The sequence below is a fragment of the Sapajus apella genome, unplaced genomic scaffold (genome assembly GCF_009761245.1).
Source record: "Sapajus apella isolate SASKATOON/1434 unplaced genomic scaffold, GSC_monkey_1.0 scaffold99, whole genome shotgun sequence".
In the NCBI taxonomy this organism is placed as follows: domain Eukaryota; kingdom Metazoa; phylum Chordata; class Mammalia; order Primates; family Cebidae; genus Sapajus; species Sapajus apella.
In genome coordinates, this window is record NW_022437039.1 from 1800305 (window position 1) to 1827441 (window position 27137).

At 52.3% G+C, this 27137-nt stretch overlaps 2 protein-coding genes across 12 annotated transcripts in view; both read right to left on the reverse strand.

Annotated features, from left to right (window-relative positions):
* Positions 1 to 316: 316 nt before the first annotated feature.
* Positions 317 to 15655, reverse strand: ZNF500 (zinc finger protein 500). 4 transcript variants are annotated; one of them, XM_032258026.1, is made up of 6 exons: positions 15456 to 15655; positions 13979 to 14493; positions 10288 to 10471; positions 9984 to 10048; positions 7523 to 7619; positions 317 to 2441 (listed from the first exon to the last, which is right to left on the reverse strand). In XM_032258026.1, exons 2-6 carry the CDS (start codon positions 14393 to 14395, stop codon positions 1759 to 1761), a joined length of 1446 nt encoding a protein of 481 aa, XP_032113917.1. In that variant the 5' UTR covers positions 14396 to 14493; positions 15456 to 15655; the 3' UTR covers positions 317 to 1758. The 4 variants fall into 4 exon arrangements, with proteins under 4 accessions (XP_032113917.1, XP_032113916.1, XP_032113915.1 ...); XM_032258025.1 differs by having other exon boundaries at positions 7523 to 7622; XM_032258024.1 differs by having other exon boundaries at positions 10234 to 10471.
* Positions 15656 to 17571: 1916 nt separating this feature from the next.
* SEPTIN12 (septin 12) overlaps positions 17572 to 27137 on the reverse strand; it is an 18897-nt gene continuing 9331 nt past the window's right edge. For 3 of the 8 annotated variants that reach the window (XM_032258045.1, XM_032258050.1, XM_032258044.1), the window contains 3 exons: positions 23067 to 23163; positions 21807 to 21858; positions 21297 to 21719 (listed from right to left, as the gene is read on the reverse strand). In XM_032258045.1, the coding sequence (XP_032113936.1) occupies positions 21518 to 21719; positions 21807 to 21858; positions 23067 to 23163 (351 nt within the window). In that variant the 3' untranslated portion in view covers positions 21297 to 21517. Of the gene's footprint in view, positions 17737 to 21293; positions 21720 to 21806; positions 21859 to 23066; positions 23164 to 27137 lie in introns of those variants that run through there. The other 5 variants (XM_032258049.1, XM_032258046.1, XM_032258048.1 and 2 more) reach the window with 3 other exon arrangements.

A 27137-nucleotide genomic window follows, 5' to 3' on the forward strand; every position in this document is an offset into this window, starting at 1 on the left:
GGAAGGGACCCTCTGAGCCAGCGAGAGGCCCTGGCCACAGCAGAACAAAGGAAGTGGGCAGACCCCAATCACACTTTCCCCCAGGCTACCACCTCCAGCACAGGCCTTCATGTGAGAGGCCTGGGGGCTCAGGCTGCAACGGGCAGATGGGTGTCAGCAATACCAGGTGCTTTGCTAGCTGGTGGGAAGGTGACCTGGCCACATCTAGCTGGGTACCTTATGTCCCACGAGAGCTCCGAGAGCTGATCTAGAAGGTAGGAGCCGTTCCTCAACCAGGCAGCCTCACTCTGCAGACAAAGGACAGAGTACACAGGGGCCAGAGGCACTGACTACTTATGTTAGTTAAGGGAACGAGGAAAGGGCAGGTCACGCAGCTGGAACATGGGCTGTGCCACAAGATCAAACTGTGCACGTATATACGGTGACTGTGTGACAAATGGAATGGAGCATCCCAGGCTGGGCCAAGGGCCAAGGCTACCTACCCATGAGGAACCACCACTGCCCAGCTGGAACATTCCAGAACCCAGTGGTGTCCACAGCCGTCCTATGACTTCTGAGACAACTACACACACCGAAGACTCTATTACACCACTCGCCTCAGCCACTCACACACTGAGATGATGTGTACAGACCAGACGCTCCCACACAGCACAGGCCAGACAGAAGCTGGAAGGTGAAGGCTTCTTACCTTAGAAAGACAAAGTGGGGTGACCATGGAAGGCCATGTCCCAGACACTAAGGAGCCAGAAGCAAAGGTGGCCCTGAACCTCGTCCCTGGGGAGGCGTCAGGCCTGTCGCATCCCTGGTGACAGGTCAGGAAGATGGAACTCAGGGTTGTGTTCCCGCCCCAGGTGTCTGCCAGCCTGCAGGGCAGATATGGATCTGCAAAAGGGACTGGAATGCTGGCCAGCCCCAGGCATTTGGAAACCCTAGCAGGATGGAGGAGAAGCTGGAGACCAGGTCCTGGGAAGGCTGGGGTACATCAGGGATCCTTACGGCAGGCCAGAGAGGGGCCCCTCAAATTCATGTCCACCCAGAGCTCAGAATGTGACCTTGTTTGCAAACACCAGTTTTGATGATATAATTAGTTAAGATGAGGTTACAGTGAATTGGGGGAACCTAAACCAAGTGAGTGGTGGCCCTACCAAAAAGAGGCTGGGCATGGCGGCACACATCTGTAATCCAGCTACTAAGGAGGCCAAGGCCAGGAGGATCACTTGAGCCCAGGGGTTCGAGGCTGCAGTAAGCTATGATCATGGCACTTCACTCCCAGCTGGGTGACACAGCAAGGCTGTCTTTAAAAAAAAAAAAAAAAAAAGGCAGGGGAGGACACACAAAGATGGCGCACAGGGTCACAGACACACAGGGGACGGGTAGGGACGCAGTGATGAGGGTACACGCCAGCAGCTACCGGATGCTGGAAGAGGCTGATGGACCTCCCAGGCCCTCCAGGAGCCAGCCCCACCAACACCTTGGGTACGGGCTTCTGGCTTCCTGAGTGTGTCACCGTGTCTGAAGTCCTCGCTCTGTCTCGTCTGTTCTGGCCGCCACTGGACACTCACATAGCCTGTCCTTGCCCTTGCTCTGTACCCAGTGCCCAGCTTCCTCCTTGGTCTGAGCATCCCAAATGTCTCCTGCTGACCTCATACTGGGCCATGGGAGGCAACAGGCGATGCTTTCGGACCAGGGTCTCTGGCAGCTTCCTGAATTCTGTGCCCAGGGACGAGAGTCCTGGAAAGGCAGTTTCAGATATGGTGATCAGGCCTTGGCCCCGGGGCCTCCAGGAGCCACTGGCGGGAGCGTCAGCAGGGAGCCTGCCCCCATGTGGGTCCGCTGGTGCTTGTGCAGGTCGGTGCCCCGGCGGAAGCCCTTGCCACAGGCCGGGCAGGTATAGGGCTTCTCACCTGTGTGCGTCCGGCGGTGGGCGCTGAAGTGGGAGCTGTTGTTGAAGCGCTTCCCGCACTGGGTACAGGCGTAAGGCCGCTCCCCGCTGTGCGTCCTGCGGTGGATGACCAGGCTGGAGCTCTGGCTGAAGCGCTTCCCACACTCGGGGCACGGATAGGGCTTCTCACCCGTGTGCACCCTCTGGTGTGTGCTGAAGTTGGAGCGGTCGCTGAAGCCCTTCCCGCACACCAGGCACTTGTAAGGCCGCTCACCCGTGTGTGTGCGCTGGTGCTTGGTCAGGTGGGACGTTTTGCTGAAGCCTTTGCCACACTCGGGGCAGGTGTACGGCTTGTCAGCCCCATGGGAAGCCCCTCTTCCTGATGGGGGGCCACCTCTTGGTTGCCCAGGCCTGGCCAAGCCCCTGACTGGGGCTGGCCTCTGACTTGGGAGCGGGTGGCCAGGGCCCTGGCATCGCGCCGAGAACACTCGGTACCACTCCATCCTCACCGGGGCGTCCTCTCTGCCATCACCACCATCCACCAACGGGATCACAGGTCCTGAGACAGAGAAAGCATAGTCTCTAGGAATTCATGGCAAGAGGGCAAGGGAAATGATTTGTTTTTCTTGAGATTCAGTCTTGCTCGTCTGCCAGGCTGGAGCGCAATGGCATGATCTGGGCTCACTACAACCTCTACCTCCCAGGTTTAAGTAATTCTCCTACCTCAGCCTCCCCAGTAGCTGGGATTATAGGTGCCTGTCACCATGCCGAGCTAACTTTTGTATTTTTAGTAGAGATGGGGTTTCACCATGTTGGCCAGGCTGGTCTCAAACTCCTAACCTCAGATGATCTGCCCACCTTGGCCCTGCAAAGTGCTGGGATTACGGGAGTGAGCCACCGTGCCCAGCTGAGAAATGCTTCTAATAGAAAGGAAGATGAAGGCTTTATGGGGCTCCTAAAGTTCCCGTACAAAACGTCTAGCAGGGACCCAGCATGGTGGCTCATGCCTGTAATCCCAGCACTTTGGGAGGCTGAGGCAAGAGGATTGTTTGAGCCCAAGAGTTCAAGACCAGCATGGGCAAGACAGGGAGATCTTGTCTTGACAGAAAATAAACAAAACTAGCTGGGCATGGTGGCGTGTGCCTGTAGTCCTAGCTACTCAAGAGGCTGAGGTGGGAGGGTCACTTGCATCCAGGAGGTCAAGGCCGCAGTGAGCCGTGATCATGCCACGACACTCCAGCCTGGGTGACAGAGTGATACCCTGTTTCAAAAACTAAATCAATAAAACAAACACACAGGAACTTATTTAACCATCACAATAAGCAGTGGGTCAGTGCTGTTACTATCTCCATCTTGCAGATGGGGAAACCGAGGCACCAAAGTGTTAAGGAACTTACCCAGAATCACTGGGCTGGTAAGTTACAGAGCGAGGGCCATCAAGCTCTGGACTCTGCTGTATGCTCTAAGTCAGTGGTTCCTACCTGGTGGCAAGGTCTGGAAACATTTTTGTCAAGTCTGGGGAGGGGGTTGTAAGTAGTCTCTAATGGGCATGGGCCTGGGCAGCTGGAAAAGCTCCTGCCAGCACAGGCAGCCCCATGTGAAGAGCCATCCGGCCCAAACGTCAAAAGCGCCAACGTTGAGAAGCCCTGCTCTGGGCTGCTCTGGCTGAGCAGGGCAGTCATGGGTCCCAGCCATTGGCCCTCTGTTGTCATATACTTGGTGCAGCCCCTGAGGCCCCTCTGTAGATCCAGGTTCTAGAGCCGACACCGTCAGGACAGGAGAACAGGGAGAGGGGCCTGCAGTGATCCAGGCTTTGCCACTTCCAGGAAAAAGCCCTTGACTTCTCTGTTCCTCGTCTGCAGCATGAGGGTGACAGGGTATCTGGTGGCACAAAGCACACCATGATGCTTGGTGGTGTGGGGGAGCAGCCGTCTTCACACCAGTCCGGAGAGAAGCTCTGTGCGTGGCAGGCACACGCTGACCCCACAGGGGAGGGACAGAACCACCCACTGCCCTTGGAAATGTCCACTTTAAGATACTTCCACACCCAGAGCTCCTGGGCGAATCCTCCTTGCCCTCCCCTCCCATCTCCAGGCCCAACTTCTGGAAAGCCAAAGGTGGGTTTGGCGCTTACTGAGCCTCAAATTCTACATCTATAAAAGAGGAAGCTGGGCGTGGTGGCTCACGCCTGTAATCCCAGCTACTTGGGAGGCTCAAGCAGGAGAATCGCTTGAACCCGGGAGACAGAAGTTGCAGTGAGTCGAGGTCATGCCACTGCACTCCAGCCTGGGTGACAGAGTGAGACTCCATCTCAAAAAAAAAAAGTTTTTGAGCCTGGGTAACATAGTGAGACTCTATGTCTACCAAAAAAATTTTCCAAATTAGCTGGGCATGGTGGCATAGGCCTATAGTCCCAGCTACTTGGGAGGCTGAGGTGGGAGAATCACCTGAGCCTGGGAGGTTGAAGCTGCAGTGAGTCAAGACTGTGCCACTGCACTCCAACCTGGGTGACAGAGTGAGACCCTGTTTCAAATAAAAAGTTTTAGAACCAGATAAAGGTGACAATTGTCCAACATTGTGAATATACTAAACACCACTGAACTGAAAAATTGATAATTTTATGTTATGTGAATTTCATCTCATGAAAAAATGTAAAAACTTTGAGACCACATACCAACCTAATTTGTTAATTTTGGGATTTTTTTTTCAGACAGAGTCCCACCTGGTTGCCCAGGCTGGAGGGCAGTGGTACAATCACAGCTCTATGCAGCCTTAACCCAGGCTCAAGTGATCCTCCCACATCAGCCTGTCAAGTACATGTGACTACAGGTGTGCGCCATAATGCCCAGCGAATTTTTGCGTTTTTTGTAGAGACAAGGTTTCTCCATGTTACACAGACTGGTCTTAAATTCCTGGACTCAAGCAATCCACCCGCCTTGACCTCTCAAGGTGCTAGGATTACAGGTATGAGCCAGCGCATCTGGCCTATTTTTGTTTTTTCTTTTTGAGACTGAGTTTCGCTCCTGTCACCCAGGCTGGAGTGCCATGGTGTGATCTCAGCTCACTGTGACCGCAACCTCCTGGGTTCAAGCAATTCTCCTGCCTCCACCTCCCTAGTAGCTGGGATTACAGGTGCTCACCACCACACCTGGCTATTTTTTTGTATTTTTAACAGAGACAGAGTTTTGCCATGTTGGCCAGGCTGGTGTCGAACTTCTGACCTCAGGTGATCACCTGCCTTGGCCTCCCAAAGTGCTGGAATTACAGGTGTGAGCCATCGGATCTGGATTTTTTTTTTTTTTTTAAAGCGAGATCAAATAAATTCAACTTTTGTTGGCCCCAGCGGCCTTTTTTACCATGGGCTCTGGCACAGGGTAAGTAAAATCCAACCTTATGACTGTGACCCCGGGAGGGAAGCTGTGTCTGGGCTCCGGGAACTGGTGACAGAGCTGGACAGAACTTCATTCCTTCCCTTCTGAGGATTCCATGTGGTCACTTGGGAGTTGGGAGGGCTGGCAAATTCTTTCCCTTTTGCCACCTGCCTTTGGTACGGGGAATGAAGTGGCCCACGGGTAAGACACTCCCAGAAACCTTCAGATCAGGGTTCCTCAATCATGGTAACTCAATCATTGTAAAGGTGACATTCATGGGGCCTGGAGCAGGCTGAGTCACTGATGGGGCCAGCCTATGAACTGCAGGAGGGTGGCTGACATCCCTGTCCTCTGCTCATCAAATATGGCTGACAAATATCCTAACAGCCAAAAATATCTCCACTCATGGACAGACGTCCCCTAGAGGGCAAGACTGCTGGTCTGGATGCATATCACCAAAGCTGCTGATGACCAACCAGAGTCTCATACAACATCGTCTAAATCTACCTGCTCACAGGCAACACAAGAAAAAAATGATACAATGGCCACTAGAACCAAAAACCTTTGTTCGTCAAAGAACACTACCAACAAAGTGAAAATGCACAAAATGGGAGAAAACATTTGCAAATCAGGCTGGGCACGGTAGCTCACGCCTGTAATCCCAGCAATTTGAGAGGCTGAGGTAAGATCACCTAAGGTGAGGAATTTGAGACCAGCCTGGCCAACATGGCAAAACCCACCTCTTCTAAAACTACAACAATTAGCTAGATGTGGTGGCGCATGCCTGTAATCCCAGCTACTCAGGAGGCTCAGACAGAATCGCCTGAACCCAGGAGGTGGAGGCTGCAGTGAGTCAAGCTCACGTCACTATACTGCAGCCTGGTGACAGAGCAAGACTTCGTCTCAAAACAAAAAAACAAACAAACAAAAAAACCCAGAAAATAACAAGCACTGGTGAGGATGTGGAGAAAGTAGAACCTCTGTGCACTCTTGGTGGGTACATGAGATGGTACAGATGCTGTGGAAAACAGCATGATCGTTCTTCAGAAAGTTACACACAGAATGACCAAGTGTGCGCCAGCCGTCTGACTGCTGGAAACATCTACCCCAAGAACTGAAAGCAGGGTTTATCACAGATGCATCTGCATACCCACTTTCACTGCAGCATTATTCATAAGGGAATGTTATTCAGCCATAAAAAGGAAGAAAATCCTGGAGGTTTCCCAAAGAAGGAACTCTGCCTCAAGACCATTGCACAGAAATCCTAAGCTTCCAGCCTGCTGGCCTGGCCTACAGATTTCAGATTTGTCAACTTCTGTAAGCAGCCAAGGGAGCTGTTTGAGTGTCCATGCCATAAAATAAATTTCGCGCTCTCTCTCTCTCTCTCTCTCTCTCTCTCTCTCTCTCTCTCTCTCTGTGTGTGTGTGTGTGTGTGTGTGTGTGTGTGTGTGTGTATCTTTTGTTGGCTCTGTTTCTCTGGAGAAGAACTCTAATACAAAGCAACCTCTCACTGTCGATAGAAAAGACTTCAGCATGGCCAGGCGTGGTGGCTCACATCTGTAATCCCAGCACTCTGGGAAGCTGAGGTGGGCAGATCACCTGAGATCAGGAGTTCGACACCAGTCTGGCCAACATGGTGAAACCCCATCTCTACTAAATATACAAAAATTAGCCAGACATGATGACGGGTGCCTATAATCCTAGCTACTTGGGAGGCTGAGGCAGGAGAATCGCTTGAACCCAGGAGGCGGAGGTTGCAGTGAGGCAAGATCACACCACTGTACTCCAGCCTGGATGACAGAGCAAGATTCCATCTCAAAAAAAACCAAAAAACAAAAACCAGAAAAGGCTCCAGCAGCATCAGGAGAGGCAGAAAGACACAAACGGGCAGAGAAAGAACTGAGAGGACAGTGCTAGGTACGGGCCAGGGTGGTGCTCAGTGCAATGGGGAGAGGCTGAAGAGTCAGGCCCTGTGGGAGCAGCTGTGCCCTTGAGAGCAGGGCATGGGGCAGCAGAAGTGAAGCAGGACCAATGTGTAGGGGGGCGGGGATGGAAGAACAGAATCGCAAGGCAGCTCTGGGCACCTGCCTGGGTCATGGCCAAGTGGCTGTACAGCCCCTGCAGCTGGGACCCTGAAGGGATTCGGGCAGCCCTGGGCACACAGGACTGCCCCAGGCCAACTGGACCAATGTAACCAAGCCCATGAGCTGGCACCTGACAGTTCCTATTTTTAGCAAGACCCCTAGAAGACAGAGTCCCTCGCAATTACCTTCATTCTCCAGCAGCGCATCTTGCTGAGCTGGGTCCAGGCATCCTGGCTCCTCCCCAGAAACGTATACAGCCACATCCTCCAAGTTCACAGGCGCCTGCTGGAATGCACCCTGCTCAGTCCAGGCCCCAAGCAATCTGCCTGCTCCTTGTGGGCCACTGGTCTAGCGAGCTGCACCCCCACTGCCCCTCGAGGCTGGGGCCGAGCGTGGTGGTGCAGCTGGTCCTCTCCACTCTTGTCACAGTGGTGAGTCCTGGTGCCTCTGCCGACTGCTCCCCTGTGCCACTGCTGCAGAGTTGGGACACCACTGGGGAAGGGACAGATTTGCCACGAGGAGCAGTGGACTCACCACAGTCTCCCATGCACCACAGGAAGATGAGAGCATCCCCTGGCTCTGTGGCCAGCCAGGCCTAGGGCCCTGATGCGGCGGACAGGGGACTTCAGGACACCTCTGGGCCAGTGGCTCCCAGATGTATCACCAGACTGACCCGGAAGCATGATCCGGGTGCAGCGGCTCACACCTGTAATCCCAGCACTTTGGGAGGCTGAGGTGGGCGGATCACCTGAGGTCTGGAGATCAAGACCAGCCTGGCCAACATGGCAAAACCCTGTTTCAACTAAAAATAGAAAAAGTAGCTGGGTGTGGTGGTGGGTGCCTGTAATCCCAAATACTCAGGAAGCTAAGGCAGAAGAATCACTTGAACCTGGGAGGCGGAGGCTGCAGTGAGCCATTGCACTCCAGCCTGGGCAACAGGGCAAGACACTGTCTCAAAAAAAAAGAAAAATTAGCTGGTATGGTGGCACAAGCGTGTAATCCCAGCTACTCAGGAGAATTGCTTGAACCTGGGAGGTAAAGGTTGCAGTGAGCTGAGATCGCACCACTGCACTCCATCCTGGGCAACAGAGCAAGACTCTGTCTCAAAAAAATAAATAAATAAATAAAAAGCATAGGTTAACCATGTTTTAAAAAAAAAAAAAGCCAACCCTTTCCAGAACAGGCAAATCCACAAAGAAAAAAGGAGCTTTGTGGTTGCCAGGTGCTGAGGGAGAAAAAGGGAGAGACTCTGCTAATGAGTCAAGGGGGTCTTTGTGGAGGGGCTAAAGGGTTCTAAAACTGTGGTGATGGCTGCACTACTCTGGACACAAACTGTACTGTTATTTTTTTTTGAGACAGAGTCTTGCTCTGTTGCCATGGCCTAGTGCAGACCTGGGATCACTACAACCTCCGCCTCCTGGGTCCAAGGCAAGCACGTCCGGCTAAATTTTTTTTTAGTAGAGACGGGATTTTCACCATGCTGGACAGGCTGGTCTGGAACTCCTGACCTCAAGTGATCCACTCGCCTCAGCCTCCCAAAGTGCTGGAAATATAGGCATGAGTCACCGTGCCCAGCCCATTTTAAATGGGTGAATTGTACAGTATGTGAATTATATCCCAGTCAAGCTGCTGTTTAAAAATGCACAGAGCTGGGCACAGTAGCTCATGCCTGTAATCCCAACACTTTGGGAGGCCAAGATGGGTGGATCACCTGGGGTCAGGAGTTCGAGACCATCCTGGCCAACATGGTAAAACTATGTCTATACAAAAAATATAAAACTAAGTCGGGCGTGGTGGTGAACGCCTGTAACGCCAGCTACTCGGGAGGCTGAGGCAGGGGAATTGCTTGAACCAAGGAGGTGGAGGTTGCAGTGAGCCAAGATCTCTTCACTGCACTCCAGCCTGGGTGACAGAGCAAGACTCCATCTCAAAATAAATAAATAATAAATAAATAAATATGAAAATAAAAATCAAACAGGCCAGGCATGGTGGCTCATGCCTGGTAATCCCAGTGCTTTGGGAGGCTGAGGCAAGAGTATTGCTTGAGCCCAGGAGCTCAAGATCAGCCTAGGCAGCACAGGAAGACTGTGTATCTACAAAAAAATAAAAGAACAACTAGTCAGGTGTGGCGGTGCACACCTGTAGTCCCAGCTAACTCAGGAAGCTGAGGCAGGAGGATCTTTTGAGCCCGGGAGGTCAAGACTGCAGTGAGCCATGATCACACTACTGCACTCTAGCGTGAGCGCAGTACCAGACTTCGGCTCAAAAAAAAATCAAACAAGCAAGTGAGCAAACAAAGAAGACTCCTATTCCACACCAGAGGTGTAAGATGAACCTGTGTTTTCCTGAGTCCCAAAAGGCCCCTGTGCCCAGCAAGACAGGAGTCACCACTCTGTCTCACTGTTGGACCCCAGAATCTTCTGGGCATCACCGAGTACTTAAACGGCCTCTGGAGAGAAGACTCCCCAGGAGGCCAGAGGAAGCAACTCCAGGGCTGGACGAAAGGGAGGAAATTCTAGGAAGGAGCTCCTCTGACATCCAAAACCCTGGCCACTGGGAGAGAAGTCTCCGCTCAACAAGGAAGTGTGACACACAGGAGGTCGGGCCAGACCCTGGGACGCTGTAGACCAGGAGCACCCTACTCACCTGGGACCAGGCTGAAAGGAGGGCCGAGGCTGACGCCATCTCCTGATGCTGGGGGGCCGGAGGGCCTGGGAAGGAGCAGAGTCACCACCAGTCACACAGCTCATCCAGCACCGCCTCACCACCCCTGCAGTCAAAGGCCCCAACAGCCCGGTGGTTGCCCACCCAAGACCCACTCCTTGCTGGAGAGCCTGTGCACCCCGCATCCAGGCAGGCCACACCCTGTTCTGGCCACACCCCATGCCCCATTCACCTTCACCTTCCTTCCCTGCACCACTTCCCGTTCCTCCAAAGGGGTGCTGCTCACCCCTCTCTGGCCACAGCAGTGGGCCCCTCTGTGGCCTGTGGCTTAGCTGGGCTGGGGGCTGCTGGCTGGAGCATTGAGCCTCTTCCTCCAGAAACAGCTCCTCCGTCTGAGCCTCCGCCTGGCATTTTAAGGACTGTCCCCCTATCCCGAGGGGCATCTCATCATCAGAAAGCAGCTCTGAGCCCTGCACACAGACAGAGATCTGCCCACCGGCTCCCAGAAGGGCAAAAGGAAAATCCCCACAGGGCCCCACACCATCTCAGGCACCCCAGCCGCTGCCCACCCTTAGGCTCCCTGCTGCCAGCTCCCAGTCCGCTCTATTTCATGGTCTCTCCTGTCACTGCAATCGTGTTTCATCACATTCTTTTTTTTTTTTTTTTTTTTTTGAGATGGAGTGTTGCTCTGTCTCCACGCTGGAGTTCAGTGGCACGATCTTGGCTCACCACAACCTCTACCTCCTGGGTTCAAATGATTCTCCTGCCTCAGCCTCGTGAGTACCTGTGATTACAGGCACCCACCACTGCGCCCGGCTAATTTTTGCATTTTTAATAGAGACAGGGTTTCAGCATCTTAGCCAGGTTAGTTTCAAAACTCCTGACCTCATGATCTACTCGCCTTGGCCTCCCAAAGTGCTGGGATTACAGGTGTCAGCCACTGCACCCGGCCTAATTTTTGTATTTTTACTAGAGACGGGGTTTCACTATGTTGGCCAGGATGGTCTCGATCTCTTGACCTCGTGATCTGCCTGACCGATCCTCCCAAAGTGCTGGGATTACAGGCGTGGGCCATCGCACCCAACTCCTTCACATTCTCACTCTCCATTCCTTGGTCCTCCTGATAGACCCTGGGTCAGAGGGGCCCTGAGTCAGCCCTGGCCTCATTTTAGAACTTCACATTACTGCATTTGCTGGATTTTTTGAAATTATCTGGCCAAGCACAGTGGCTCACACCTGTAATCCCAGCACTTTGGGAGGCCAAGCCAGGTGGATCACCTGAGGCCAGGAGTGTGAGACCAGCCTACCAACATAGTAAAACCACATCTCTACTAAAAGTACAAAAATTAGCCGGGCATGGTAGCACATGCCTGTAATCCCAGTACTTGGGAGGCTGAGGCAGGAGAATCATTTGAACCTGGGAGGTGGAAGTTGCAGTGAACCGAGATCATGCCATTGTACTTCAGCCTGGGTGACAGAGCAAGACTCTGTCCGGGGGGGGGGGGGGGATGGGTGTGAGAAATTATCAACAGGTGCTCTGAGATGCTCTATTTCCTAATACCAGAAAAGGTGACTTGGATGAAGCTGGATCTTAGAATTATGCTCTGCAATAGCACTTGCAAGAGACATCCCCAGACAACTGCAAACTCAGTGTCAGGGACCCTGTCTTGGGCTTCCTCTTGTCCAACATTCCACACCTCTAAGGGAGGGTAGTCCCCTTGGGGAGCAGAGCCTGCCCCTCTCTGCTCGATGGTGGTCCTGTGGCATGTGTGCAGAGATGCCGGGACAGTGACAGAAGGAAGCCATGCCAGGAACCCCAAATACTGAAGCTGCAGGGGCCAGGAAAGAGGCTGGCCGGCTAGGAAGAAATCCTGAGTTCTTGGCCACCACAATGGCACAATTTTCTTTCTTTCTTTTTTTTTCTTTTGAGACAGTCTCGCTCTGTTACCCAAGCTGGAGTGCAATGGCACGGTCTTGGCTCACTGCAACCTCCGCCTTGTGAGTTCAAACGATTCTCCTGCCTCAGCCTCCCGAGTAGCTGAGATTACAGGCACTTACCACCACGCCCGGCTAATGTTTGTATTTTCAGTAGTTGACCAGGCTGGTCTCAAACTCCTGACCTCAGGTAATCCACCTGCCTCAGACTCCCAAAGTGCTGGCATTACAGGCACGAGCAACTACACCTCGCTTTTTTTTTTTTTTCTGAGACGGACTCTCACTCTGTCACCAGGCTGGAGTGCAGTGGTATAATCTCGGCTCACTGCAACCTCCGCCTCCCAGGTTCAAACGATTCTCCTGCCTTAGCCTCTGGAGTAGCTGGGACTGCAGGTGCCCACCACCAATTCCGGCTAATTTGTATTTTAGTAGAGACAGGGTTTCACTGTGTTACCCAGGATGGTCTTGATCTCCCGACCTCATGATCCTCCCACCTTAGCCTCCCAAAGTGCTGGGATTATAGGTGTGACCCATCACGCTGGCCAATGGGAGGATTTTCTAACTGCAGTCAGCTCACCATCTGGTCAAGCGTTAGGGGATATGTCTCCTCTGCTGGCTGTAAAAGACCAGCAGTGTGCAGCCAGTGGCGCTGCTATAGGGAGAAAAGCAGCTGGTAAGCACCGCCCATGTGCCCCATCCATAAAGGCCCTGAAAAATGCACTGAAACAGCAGGTGGCAGGACTTTTCTATTTTAATCTCAATAAGTTCAGTGACTGAAACTGAAGCAGGAGGAATGAGTAAGAGGCTTTCCCTGCTCCTGCAAATGTGGTTGGAAGGAGGTGGAGAGGGACAGTCTATAGAGATTTCAGGGCACCAGTCTCTGCCATCCAGTACAGTAGCCACTGGCCATGTGTGACAACTGAGCCCTTGAGAGGTGACCAGTATGACTGAGGAATTAATTTAACATTCCACATAGTGGCCAGGTGTGGTGGCTCACACCTGTAACTCCAGCACTTTGGGAGGCCAAGGCAGGCAGTTCACTTGAGGCCAGGAGTTTGAGACCAGCCTAGCCAACACAGCAAAAACTCTTTCTCTACTAAAAATACAAAAATCAGCCTGGCATGGTGGCACATGCCTGTAATGCCAGCTACCTGGGAGGCTGAGACATGAGAATCACTTGAACCCGGTAAGTGGAGGTTGCAGTGAGCTGAGATCGCACCACTGCACTCCTGTCAGGGTGAGAGAGAAACAGAGTCTGTCTCACACACACACACACAAGTATATAACTATAATTTTAAAAGCTACATGTGGCTAGCAGCTACTGTTTTGCATGGCACAACTCTAGAACCTCTGGGGACTCTAACCCAAGTGCCCCCCATGCCCCTGGTCTTTCTTCCCAGTGTTCTCCCACTTTGGGGGTAGTTTCAACTCTTTGCCTTCGAAGGTATGCTGGACCTATCTCCCACCAAAACCCGTGTTTGGGCCAGGCGCAGTGGCTCATGCCTGTAATCCCAGCACTTTGGGAGGTCAAGGTGGGAGAATCACTTGAGGCCAGGAGTTTGAGATTAGTCTGGGAAACATGGCGGACCCTTGTCTCTACAAAAAATACACAAAATTAGCCAGGTGTGGTGGTACATGCCTGTAGTCTCAGCTACTTAGTAGGCTGAGGTGGGAGAATCACTTGAAGCCAGGATGTTGAGGCTGCAATGAGCCGTGATCATACCCCTGTACTACAGCCTGGGCAACAGAGGGAGACCGTGTCTTAAAAAAAAAACAACCCAAAAACCTGTTTGGTCTAACCTAGGACAGTGTTCACATACCATCTGCTGTAGCTAATAAATGGCTATCAGGGTAGGATGTGGTTAATCAAAGGGTGGACACCCATTGGCCATGGCTGAGAAACCTTTTGCAGGTGCCTTCTTCAATTCACAGTGTCCAGGAAGCCACCCTTGGTCACCCAATGACCAAGGAATCTCCAGCTGCAAACCCCAGCAGCAGGGCCCCGTTTTCTCACCTGAGGGTCAAAATGCCCCCCACCTCACCCGCTGCCTGTGTTTCCTGGGCTCCCGCTGCTGCAGCCCTTCCACGAGGACCACGGCCTCCTCACCGCTCTCCGGCTGCTGCTCGCGCACCCGAGCCTGGATCTCCCCCGGCAGCACTGTCAGGAACTGCTCCAGCACCAGCAGCTCCAGGATCTGCTCCTTAGTGCGCAGCTCCGGCCGCAGCCAGCGGCAGCACAGCTCCCAGAGGCGGCTCAGGGCCTCCCGGGGCCCAGCCACCTCCTGGTAGCAGAAGAGCCGGAAGAGCTGGCGGAAAGTCTCGGGGCTGGGGTCCTCCGTCTCCACGGAGGGCTCCTCTTCCCAGCCGAAGTCCTCTTCCACCTTCACAATCAGGATCTCGTCCTGTTCCAGATCCTGCTCCAAGGGTGGCAGGGGCTGGAGGCCAGGGATGGTGGCCATTGTTCCCAGTGGGACTTGTTCCTTTTTAGACCTTAGAATTGAACCTGTCTCTCTCTGTATACCTCTGGACAGACACAGGAAGAGTTTTTTTCAGGGCCCTGCGGAGAGACGACAAAACCATTTGAAGGGCAGCGTTGGGGCTGGATAAGCCCTCTGGACAAGTAAGCCCTTGCCCTGGTTCCAAGACCAGCTCACTCCCCCTGAAAAAAAGAAAAGGGATGAAGTAAATCAATGCCATCTTTGCTACTAAACCCCTGTTAATTCTGACATAATTTACTGAACGGTTCTGGGCTTTGCTTCCTCACTGGGCAAACAGAGATGATAACAGGGCCTACACACACAGGTTGCTGACAGAACTAAAAGGGATGGGCCAGGCGCAGTGGCTCACGCCTGTAATAGCATTTTGGGAGGCCAAGGTGGGCAGACCGCGTGAGGTCAGGAGTTTGAGACTAGCCTGGTCAACGTGGTGAGACCCAGTCTCTACTAAAAATACAAAAATTAGCCCGACGTGGTGGTAGCACATCTGTAATCCCAGCAACTCGGGAAGCTGACACAGTAGAATCGCTTGAACCCGGGAAGCGAAAGTTGCAGTGAGCTGAGACCGCGCCACCGCACTCCAGCCTGGGCGATAGACTCCATCTCAAAACAAAAACAAAAACAATCTAAAAGGGATGTTTGCTGTCAGAGCTCGAGAATCGTCATTTTCTATGATAACAGTGGGTCCTATATGGAAGGGGTTCCTTTGGAAACCTGATAAAAACTTGGGCCCTTGTGCCAAGCAAGGTACAGACTCTGCCTCAACTTGACCCTCGGTATCCGGGTCTGGCAAACCCTTAAGTCCCTACAAGACCCCGTCAGACACCCGCAAGAGGGTGGTCACAACGGCCCCCCAATTCCAGGGTCCTGGGAGGGTTGGGACTCCCAGGCCGGCTTGCTTTCCCGTCTCACCCCTCAGGTGGAGGGTGAGCGCTGCCCGAGGCTGCAGCAGACCCCGGCGCTGGCGGGGCCGCGAAATCGAAGCTTCGACCGGGACCCGCGTCCCCGCGACCCCCGCACTCACTGGCAGTGCTGCGGGCCGTGGAAAGTTCGGGCCAGAGTCGGAGCGGCGGATATGAGCTGGAGTGAGACCGCGGACCTCAAGTTTCGCAGCCCCGGACGCCAAAGCCGGGCCGAAAACCCCCAGGCCAGGCATGGGAACCAGGCCGTATGGCCGGGCTAGCGGGCGGCATTGTGGGTAACGCAGCCTTCGAATCATTGGCTGAGCCGGCTGTTTGGGCGTGGCAACAAGGCCGCGTGGGCGGGCCCGCGATGCGTATTGTGGTTAATGTGGTCCTCAAAGGGACGCATTGTGGGTAACGTAGCCCAGCATCTCAGTAAGTATGCGCGAGCGTGCGGCAGTCCGTAGTCTCTGGGCTGCTCTTCCAGTTACTATTCTACACCCGCTCTCCTCTGGCCTGAAAAAGTTCACAGATGAAGTCCGCCTCTTCCCTGTTCAAAGCCAGCAAACTTGGTCGGGCACAGTGGCTCATGCCTGTAATCCCAGTACTTTGGGAGGCCAAGGCGGGGAAGGATAGCTTGAGGCAACGATCCGCCTCGTAACAAAACTTCAGTCCGTGTCTCAGTCCAGGCTGCTAACCACTAAGGCTCAAATTCAGGAGAAGCAATTTTTCTTAAGACCGAAAAGAGTGCCGGGCACGGTAATCCCAACACTTTGGGAAGCTGAGAGAGGTGGATCAGGAGGTCAGGAGTTCAAGACCAGCCTAGCCAAGATGCTGAAACCCCCGTCTCTACTAAAAATACAAAAATTAGCCAGGTGTGGCGGCATGCATCTTGTAATCCCAGCTACTTGGGAGACTGAGGCAAGAGAATCGCTTGAACCCGGGTGGCAGAGGTTGCAGTGAGCCGAGGTCACGCCACTGCACTCCAGCCTCGGCAACAGAGCAAGATTCTGTATCAAAAAAACAAAAAAAGACGGGAAAGGGATGGCCTCGCGCACTGCACAGCATGAGCAACACTGGATTAAATTAACAGACGCCACACAGACGATCCCGAGTGAATATCACTGTTGGAATGAAGTGGCTTTTTAAATTTATTTTCTTCTGAGACAGTGTTTTGCTCTGTCGCCTAGGCTAGAGTGCAGTGGTACAGTCACAGTTCACTGCAGCCTCGACCTGCTGGGCTCAAGCGATCCTCCCACCTTAGCTTCCTGAATAGCTGGAACTACAGGCCTACACCACTACACCCGGCTTTTTTTTTTTTTTTTATAAATTTTTTTTTGAGACAGAGTCTCACTCTATTGCCCAGACTGGAGTGCAATGGCAAGACCTTGGCTCATTGCAAACCTCCACCTCCCAGGTTCAAGTGATTCTCCTGCCTCAGCCTCCCAAGTAGCTGGGAAAACTGGCACGCACCATCACGCCTGGCAATTTTTTGTATTTTTCGTAGAGACAGGGTTTCACCATGTTGGCCAGGCTTATCTCAAACTCCTGACCTGGTGATCCGCCTGCCTCGGCCTTCCAAAGTGTTGGGGTTACAGGTGTGAGCCACTGCGCCTGGCCCACCTGGCTAATTTTTGCATATTTTGTAGAGAAGGGGTTTCGCCAAGTTGGTCATCCTAGTCTTGAACTCCTGAGCTCAAGGAATCCGCCTGCCTTGGCCTCCCGAACTGTGGGGAGACATAAAGAGATCTCCTGGAATATAGCGCGTCTTTCCCAAAGCAACGCGCGAGAACTGAGCCCTCCGGAAGCGAAAGTTGGGGACGCTGGATTCAGGGAGCTGGCGGGACTACATTTCCCAGAGCGCCCCGCGCCCTCCCCGGAGGCCTTTTCCTGCGAGCCCCACAGCGGTGGATTGGCGGCCTGGAGGCTCTCCCCAGCTGCCGGCAATTCCAGAGCCCCGGAGGAAGCAGCTGTAGTCTCCCCGCGGCAGTGTCCTTGTCGTCGACACGGCGGGCCACTCCCTTGCGCGCTCTGAGCCTCAGTTTCCACATCTGTTAATGGGGGAGGTTAACTCTCAATGTTGTAACTCATTTAAAACCATTCATCCAGGCATATTAAATGCTTGTTGAGTCCTCTCATCTGCCTTCTTAACTAGGCGCTCTGGTGACCGAGCGCCGGCAGGTGCTGCTTTCATGGAGCTTGCATTCTACCAAGAGAGGCATACAGTGGACAAAATAATTGCACGAAGAATTGTTTAATCACATCTTAGGCAAATGTTACGAAGGGATGTAAAAGAGGGGATCTGATACCTTCAGGGTGGAAATGACGGTTGAGCAGCCTTGGGTTAACCTGGGGAATTGGGGGAGAGGATTCCAGACTGATGGAGTGCCAGGTGCAAAGGTCCTGGGGCCAGAGAGAACATGCTGCGTTTGAGAGACAGAATCTCCTTTGAGATTCTCCGAAACCAGAGATTGGGAGATGTGGCTGGAGGGATGGGCAGGGCCGGATCATACTTGGAGACTCTGGTGAAGATTAAGGATTTTATCCTAGGAGTCAGTAGACTTTGGGGTGTGTGTGTGCGTGTGTGTTTGAGGCAGAGTCTAGCTCTGTTGCCCAGGCTAGAGTTTGGGGTGTGTGTGTGTGTGTGTGTGTGTGTGTGTGTGTTTGAGACACAGCCTAGCTCTGTTGCCCAGGCTAGAGTTCGGGGTGTCTGTGTGTGTGTGTGTGTGTGTGTGTGTGTGTGTGTGTGTTTGAGACACAGCCTAGGTCTGTTGCCCAGGCTACAGTTCCGGGGTGTGTGTGTGCGCGCGTATGTGTGTGTGTTTGAGACACAGCCTAGCTCTGTTCCCCAAGCTACAGTTCGGGGTGTGTGTGTGTGTGTGTGTGTGTGTTTGTGTTTGAGACACAGTCTAGCTCTGTTGTCCAGGCTAGAGTTTGGGGTGTGTGTGTGTGTGTGTGTATGTGTGTTTGAGACACAGTCTAGCTCTGTTGCCCAGGCTGGAGTGCAGCAGCACGATCTTGGCTCACTGGAACCTCCGCCTCTGGGAAATTGAGGCTGCATTGAACTATGATTGAGCCACTGCATTCCAACCTATGGGTAAAGCAAAACTGTCTAAAAGAAAAAAAATTGAAGAAGAAGAAGAAGAAAAAGAATGATCCAGCACAAGTGCGGTGGTGCAGAGGTTGAGAAACCGGGTCTATCCGTGAGAAGCATTCCTAGAAATGCAGCTGACCCAAAAGGTGTGTGATTTTTTGTTTTGTTTTGTTTTGTTTTTGTCTTCTAGACAAGACAAAGTCTTGCTCTGTCTCAGAGGCTGGAGTGCAGTGGCAGGATCTCGGCTGACTGCAACCTCCGCCTTCTGGGTTCAAGCAATTCACTTGCCTCAGCCTCCTGAGTAGCTGGGATTACAGGTGCACAACATCATGTCCGGCTAATTTTCGGTTTTTTTTTTTTTTTTTTTTTTGAGATGCAGTCTAGCTCTGTTGCCCAAGCTGGAGTGCAATGGCGCGATCTCGGCTCACTGCAACCTCTGCCTCCCCAGTTCAAGAGATTCTCCTGCCTCAGCCTCCCCACTAGCAGGTGTGCACCACCATGCCCAGCTAATTTTTGTATCTTTAATAGAGACGGATTTCACCATATTGGCCAGGCTGGTCTCGAATTCCTGACTTTGAGATCCACCCACCTTGGCCTCCTAAAGTGCTGGGATTACAGGCGTTGAGCCACCACATCCGGCCTAATTTTTGTATTTCTTTAGCAGGGACAGGGTTTCACCATGTTGGCCAGGCTGGTCTTGAACTCCTGACCTTTCAATCCGTCCACCTTGGCTTCCCAAGGTGCTGGGATTACAGGCGTGAGCCACCGTGTGGGTCTGGGTGTGTGCTTTTGAAATGCGTAGATGTTGCCATATTGCCCAGGGCTAATCTTAAACCTGCGAATGTGCTGTGACGTGGGCCAGTATCTCAGCCAACTCAGATGTTGGTCGAGGGTGGTTTGCATGCCCACAGGCTCTGGAACCTCCCCAGTCCTGGAGTCAGCCTGGGGTGTGGATGGAAAAGTAGGTTTGTGAATTCAACCAGCGGATTGCTATGGAGCAGGCAATGCGGGGTCTATTCAGTCGGCAGCTGTGTCCACCTGCCATGGGCTTGATGCAGGGATGAAACTGACACCCAGAGAAAGCCCTCCTTGACTTCCTCAGGCAACCTACTCACTGCCTTCTGGAGAGTCCCTGGGCCATGGAGCTCACCCATTCTGCAGCAGGTCCTCTGTCCTGGACTGCTGCTCCGTCTTGTTCAGGCCGCTTCTGTCTTCGTGCCATTTCTCCAGGTTGAGGTCGGCACATCCTAGGGAGTATTCCATTTTGTCTGAACAACTGTGCCATGTGCTTGGTACCATGATCCCCATTTTATAGATGAGGAAAGTGAAGCACGGGAAGCATAAGTAACTGGCTTGCCTGCCGCGATTTTCACATCGGCATTGCCAGGCTCCACAGTGGGAGCTGTTATCTGGCCATGCTGGTCCCTGGGGCAGATAAATTTCCCTGGGGCAGGGAAATGAGGAAGGTGGGGGACGGTGGAACACGGAGATCAGGTAAGACAGCCAGCGATCAGGCCACAAAGCTGGGGATTTTGAAAGTGTTCTTGGTGGCCTGTGGGCCTAGCCCTGGGCCAGGAGTAATGGGCTGGGACAGACGAGAGAGCTGGATTTGTAACTTGGGTCTGGCTCTCAGGCACAGGAGGCTGGTTGTCCAAGGCGTGCCTTCCCAGGCCTTCAAGACTCCTAGGGCCTTGGGTCTCACATTATTATTATTTTATTTATTTATTTATTTAGAGACGGAGTCTTGCTCTGTTGCCCAGGCTGGAGTGCAGTGGCACCATCTCAGCTCACTGCAACCTCCACCTCCCAGGTTCAAGTGATTCTCCTGCCTCAGCCTCCTGAGTAGTTGGGATTACAGGCGCACACCACCATGCCCTTCTAAATTTTTTTTTGTATTTTTAGTACAGACAGGGTTTCACCATGTTGGTCAGGCTGGTCTTGAGCTCCTGACCTCACCTTGGCCTCCCAAAGTGCTGGGATTATAGGGCTGAGCCACCTTGCCCGGCGAGTCTCACATTATTACTTCAAAAAGAAGGCTGGGTGCTGTGGCTCACACCTGTAATCCCAGCACTTTGGGAGGCTGGGGCAGATAGATCACTTGAGGTCAGGAGTTCAAGACTAGCCTGGCCAACATGGTGAAACCCTGTCTTCACTAAAAACACATATTAGCTGGGCGTGGTGGCAGGCACCTGTAATCCCAGCTACTAGGGAGGCTGAGGCAGGAGATTTGCTTAAACCTGCTAGACAGAGGTTGCAGTGAGCCCAGATTGCGTCCTTGCACTTCAGCTGATGTGACAGAATGAAAATCTGTCTCAGAGATTGGGTGTGGTGGCTCACGTCTGTAATCCCAGCACTTTGGAGGCTGAGGTGGACAGATCATGAGGTCAAGAGATAGAGCCCATGCTGGCCAACATGGTAAAACCCCATCTCTACTAAAAATACAAAAATTAGCTGGGCATGGTGGCCCATGCCTGTAGTCCCAGCTACTCTGGAGGCTGAGGCAGGAGAATTGCTTGAACCTGGAAAGTGGAGGCTGCAGTGAGCCAAGATCGCACCACTGCACTCCAGCCTGGTGACATAGCGAGACTGCATCTCAAAAAAAAGGACTCCATCTCAGAAACAACAACGAAAATAACAGCAAAAACATACACGGTTGGGAGCAGTGGTAATCCTAGTTTTTTGGGAGGCTGAGGTGGAAGGATCGCTTGAGGTTGGTTAAAGATCAGCCTGGGCAACCTAGCAAAGACTTATCCCTACAAAAAATTTTAAAAATCAGCCAATCAAGGTGGTGTCATGCCTGTAGTCTTGGCTACCCCAGAGGCTAAGGGAGGAGGATCGCTTGAGTCCAGGAATTCGAGGCTGCAGCGAGTTATGATCGCGGCAGTCTGCTCCAGCCTGGGTAACAGAGTGAGACCCGGCCTTTTATTTGTGGGTAGCTCAAAGAAGTCATTTACAAAATGCCTTTTGTTTTCAAAGCCCAGCTTTTCACAAAAAGCAAGGTCCACATTTAATAAATGCTCGGATACACGGATGTGTGTTGAGGGCCGCTGGGGACTCAGGAAGCCCTGCGGGCCCAGGATTAGCCGGTGCTCAGAACTCATCCTCAGAATCGTCGTGGGCCCCCCTGCAGACCTTGAAGGGCCGGGGGGAGGTCAGCTGTCCTGGGGAGGCTGGGGCCAGGTTCACCCAGCCTGGCCCTCGGGGCAGCAGGTGGCTTTCATTGAGTCTGATGACGCGGTAATTCTCGTAGTGCACGTTGTGGGTTATGTCCTTCAGGTCTTGGAGGTGGGAGCTGGGAGACCGGAGGCAGTCAGCCCCAACTGTGGTGTCCCTAGGGCCCCTTGCCAGCCCCCCAGCCCCGGGCTCCCCACACCCTCACCGGATGAGCAGGTCTCTCAGGAGAGGAAACTCACAGTGCGCCATGTTCTCCACTGCAAGACACAGGACTCAGTATGGGCTCTGCTTAGTGTGCACTGAGTAAGCACCAACTGTACGCACAACCTGACACTATTTCCCTTAGCCCTTTCCCCGAATTTCTCTTCTATCCCGCCTTCTCTTTGTTGGTTCATTCATTCATTCACTGTTGTGTCCCAGAGCCTGGTACAGGGGGCTCCTGCAAGTAGTCGTTGAATGAATGAATCCACAAATCATTACTGTATTATATATACAGTCGGCCTCTGTATCCATGGGTGCCCACTGTGGGCCTTGAGCATCTACAGATTTTGGTATCTCTGGGGGTCCTGGAACCACCCCCTGCAAATAGAGTGGAATGACTATGTGCTATATCATAAATAATAGTATAGTATATTTCTGGCCAGGTGCAGTGGCTCATGCCTGTAATTCCAGCACTTTGGGAGGCCAAGGTGGGTGAATCACCTGAGGTCAGGCGTTTGAGACCAGCCTGGCCAACATGATGAAACCCCGTCTCTACTAAAAATACAAAAATTAGCCGGGTGTGGTGGTGCACATCTGTAGTCCCAGCTAATTGGGAGGCTGGGGCAGGAGAATGGCTTAAACCTAGAGACAGAGGTTGCAGTGAGCCAAGATCACTCCACTGCACTCCAGCCTGGACGACAGAGAAAGACTCTGTCTCAAAAAAAAAAAAAAAAGCATAGTATACTTCTAATAATTATAATAATGCATCAGGGACTATGTCTTGGCCCTCCTGTCTCACTTTCTCCAGCTCCCTGAGGCGGTCTCCTCTCCCTCCCCCCACCTGTCCTTGTCTTGTCAGCTCTATGGGGACAGGGACTTCATCAGTCCTGCCTTTACCATGGACCGCAGGAACTGCACATAGCGGTGCCCGATACACAGTAGGCCCATTGTAAGTTCTGGCAACCTCTAGGGCACCCTTGGGTACTGGGCGTTGTGCCAAATGGTGCCACTCCCCACTCTAGCACCCTAGGAAGTTGATGCCACTGTGATGCCCACTCTACTGGGAGGAAACTGAGGCCTGGAGAGTCCAGAAACTTGCCCGTGTCCCCCCAGCTGGAGAGAAGGACCGTTCCCCAGGCCTGTTTGTTCCGTGGGCTTAACCTTTCAGGGCCCTGTGATGGAGACTAAGGATGCCAAAGGCACAGGGCTGCTCTGGCGTCCAACTTGTCCTCACCTGAATCCTACCCAGGGGCCCCGCACTGACCTTCGATGATGCCCCACTTGGTCTTCCGGCCCAGGACACACCTCCCGTCCACCAGGTGCTCTCGGTCAGCTCCTACCACAGCAAAGGGGATTCGGTCCTGGGAGAGGGGAGGAGACGGAGATAGGAGGATATCGACTTTGCTGGGGAGATGAGAAGAAAAATCAGGGCACCCAGGCAGGAGAGAAGAGCCCTGTCATTTTCAGGGAGGGGACATGGTAGAACGTGCACAGAATTTCCAAGTTCAAAAACATAAAGTCGGAGGCTGGGGCGCGGTGGTTCACGCTTGTTTTTTTTTTTTTTTTTTTTTTTTTTGAGACGGAGTTTCACTCATGTTACCCAGGCTGGAGTGCAATGGCGCAATCTCGGCTCACCGCAACCTCCGCCTCCTGGGTTCAGGCAATTCTCCTGCCTCAGCCTCCTGAGTAGCTGGGATTACAGGCACGTGCTACCATGCCCAGCTAATGTTTTGTATTTTTAGTAGAGACGGGGTTTCACCATGTTGACCAGGATGGTCTCGATCTCTTGACCTCGTGATCCACCCGCCTCGGCCTCCCAAAGTGCTGGGATTACAGGCGTGAGCCACCGCGCCCGGTCTGGTGGTTCACGCTTGTAATCCCAGCACTTTGGGAGGCCAAGGTGGCCAGATCACCTGATGTCAGGAGTTCGAGACCTGCCTGACCAACACGGAGAAATCTTGTTTTTACTAAAAATACAAAATTAGCTGGGCCTGGTGGCGCACGCCTGTAATCGCAGCTAGCCAGGAGGCTAAGGCAGGAGAATTGCTTTAACCTGGGAGGCGGAGGTTGCGGTGAACCGAGATCATGCCATTGCACTGCAGCCTGGGCAGGAAGAGTGAAACTCCATCTCAAAAAAAAAAAAAAAAAAAAAAAGACATCAAGTCTAATTGGTGCCTCTGGTTGGGTGAGGTAGCTCATGCCTGTAATCCCAGCACTTTAGGAGGCTGAGGTGAGAGGATCACTTGAGCCCCAGGAGTGTGAGACCAGCCTGTGGAACATGGTAAGACCCCATCTCTGCAAAAAGTAAAAATTTAGGCAGGCATAATCATAGCTGACTGCAGCCTCCAGTTCCTGGGCTCAGGTGATAACCCCCGCCTCAGTCCCCCAAGGACTTCGAACCACAGGTGTACACCACCAAGCCTGGCTACTGTTTTGCGTTTTTTTTTTTTTCTGGCTACTGTTTTTTAATTTTTCATAGAGATGAGTTCTCTCTGTGTTGCCCAGGCTGGTGTCTAACTCCTCGGCTCAAGTGATCTTCCTGCCTCTGCCTTCCAAAGTGCTGGGATTACAGGAGTGAGCTACTATGCACAGCCTGTATCATCATCATCTTCTCTGCCTCCCTCTCCTCCCCCCCCTCCTCCCCCTTTCCTCCTCCTCCTCCTCCTTCCACCTCCTCCTCCTCCTTCTTCTTCTTCGTGTGTGTGTATGTGTGTGTGTGTGAAGGAGTTTTGCTTTTGTTGCTCAGGCTGGAGCAGAATGGTGTGATATCAATTAACTGCAACTTCCACCTGTTGGGTTCAAGTGATTCTCCTGCCTCAGCCTCCCCACTAGCTGGGATTACAGTTGTGTGCCACCACACCTGGCTAATTTTGTATTTTTAGTAGAGATGGGGTTTCTCCATGTTGGGCAGGCTGGTCTTGAACACTCGACTTCAGGTGGTCTGCCAGCCTTGGACTTCAAAAGTGCTGGGATTACAGGCGTGAGCCACCTCATCCAGTCCTGTATGTAGTTTTGTGGGCACACAGTCAGGCCCATGAGTCACTCTTGTCTATGGCTGCTTTTGAACCATGAGTTGAGTCATTGTAGCAGAAAGCCTATGATTCACAAAGTCCAAAACATTTACTACCTGGCCCTTTGCAGAAAAGGTTGTTGAACCCTATTGTAAACTTCAGTTGTATACTTGCTCATGGCCAGAAGCAGAAATTCAAACTTGTAAACTCCGAAGTGACACATAAAGGTTTGTTATTTCTGAGTTCATCTGTGATGGGGAATAATGTTGATGTTAATAACATTGGGCGCGGTGGCTCACACCTGTAATCCCAGCACTATGGGAGGCCGAGGTGGGCGGATCACCTGAGGTCAGGAATTCGAGACCAGCCTGGTCAACATGGTGAAACCCTGTCTCTACTAAAATTACCAAAATTAGCTGGGTGTGGTGGCATGCGCCTGTAGTCTCAGCTACTCAGGAGGCAGAGGTGGGAGAATCACTTGAACCAAAGAGGTGGAAGTTGCTGTGAACAGAGATGGTGCCACTACACTCCAGCCTGGGCCATACAACAAGACCCTGTCTAAAAAAATAAATTGTGCAGTACAGTGGTTTTTAGTGTTTGCCCAGGGTTACGCAACCATCATCACAATCTAATTTCACAAACTTTTCATCATATCCCCCCAAGAAACCCATACCTTTTAGCAATCCCTCCCCATTTCTCCCTTCCCCACAACCCCCGGCTACCATTAATCTACTTTCTATCTCTATAGATTTGCCTATGCCTATTTCGGACGTTTCATATAAATGATATAAGTGGAATCCTATAACGTGACTTTTTGTGTCTGAATTTTTTTTTTTTTTTTTTTTTTTTTTTTTTAGACGGACTTTCGCTCTTGTTACCCAGGCTGGAGTGCAATGGCGTGATCTCGGCTCACCGCAACCTCCGCCTCCTGGGTTCAGGCAATTCTCCTGCCTCAGCCTCCTGAGTAGCTGGGATTACAGGCACGTGCCACCATGCCCAGCTAATGTTTTGTATTTTTAGTAGAGACGGGGTTTCACCATGTTGACCAGGATGGTCTCGATCTCTTGACCTCGTGATCCACCCGCCTCGGCCTCCCAAAGTGCTGGGATTATAGGCGTGAGCCACCGCGCCCGGCCTTTTTTTTCCCTTTTTTAAAGATGGGGTTTCACCATGATGGCCAGGCTGGTCTTGAACTCCTGACCTCAGGTGATCCACCCACCTCGGCCTCCCAAAGTGCCAGGATTACAGGCGTGAGCCACTGCGACCGGCCTGTCTGAATTCTTTTTGTCTGAGAAAAATGTTTACAAACTTCCTCCATGCTATAGCAGGTAGGTGACAGTGCTTCATTTCTTTCTTTTTTTTTTTTTTTTTGAGACAGAGTCTCACTCCCTTGCCACCCTCCTCAATAGCTGGGATTACAGGCGAGGTGCAACCACACCTGACTAATTTTGTATTCTTAGTATAGACAGAGTTTCACCGTTTTGGCCAGACTGGTCTTGAACCCTCGGCCACAAGCAATCCACCCGCCTCAGCCTCCCAAAGTGCTGGGAATACAGGCAAGAGGCCTAGCCGTGAACTGTATACTTTTTTTCTTTTGAGATGGAGTTTCGCTTGTGTCGCCCAGACTGGAGTGCTGTAGCGTGATCTCGCCTCCCGGGTTCAAGCTATTCTACTGCCTCAGCCTCCCAAGTAGCTGGGATTACAGGCGCCCACCACCACGCCCAGCTAATTTTTGCATTTTTAGCAGAGCCGGGGTTTCACCGTGTTGGCCAGGCTGGTCTTGAACTCCTATCCTCAGGTGATCCGCCTGCCTTGGCCTCCCAAAGTGCTGGGATTACAGGTGTGAGCAACTGTGCCCAGCCTGAACTGTACACTTTTAAAGGGTGAACTTCATTCCTTTCCATGGCTAAGGGACAGCCCACGGCAGGGGACAGGCCACATTGAGTTTCTCCACTCATCTGTTGATGCTTATTTGGGTTGTTTCCACTTTCGGGACTAAAATAAATAATGTTGCTGTGAACATTCGTATACACGTTTTTCTCCAAGTGTGCATTTTTGTTTCTTCTGGGTGTATATGTAGCAGTTCAGTTGCTGGGTCATACAGTAACTGGATGCTTAACCATATGAAGAACCGCCAGACTGTTTTCTAAAGTGGCTCAACCATTTCACTTTCCCTCCAGCGGGAGGCGAGAGTTTCACTTCCTTCTCATCTTCTGAAACACTTTATTTTTTTTAAGATGAGTTTTTCTCTGGTTGCCCAGGCTGGAGTGCAGTGGAGCGATCTCGGCTCACCGCAACCTCCGCCTCCTGGGTTCAGGCAATTC

Coding starts and splice junctions, on each gene's coding strand:
- ZNF500 (XM_032258023.1), bottom strand. CDS start 14,395: ATGGCCACCATCCCTGGCCTCCAGCCCCTGCCACCCTTGGAGCAGGAT. Junction 10,472..13,978: donor CCAGGAAACACAGGCAGCGG/GTGAGGTGGGGG, acceptor GTCTGTGTGCAG/GGCTCAGAGCTGCTTTCTGA. Junction 10,049..10,233: donor TGCAGGGAAGGAAGGTGAAG/GTGAATGGGGCA, acceptor GCTCCTTCCCAG/GCCCTCCGGCCCCCCAGCAT.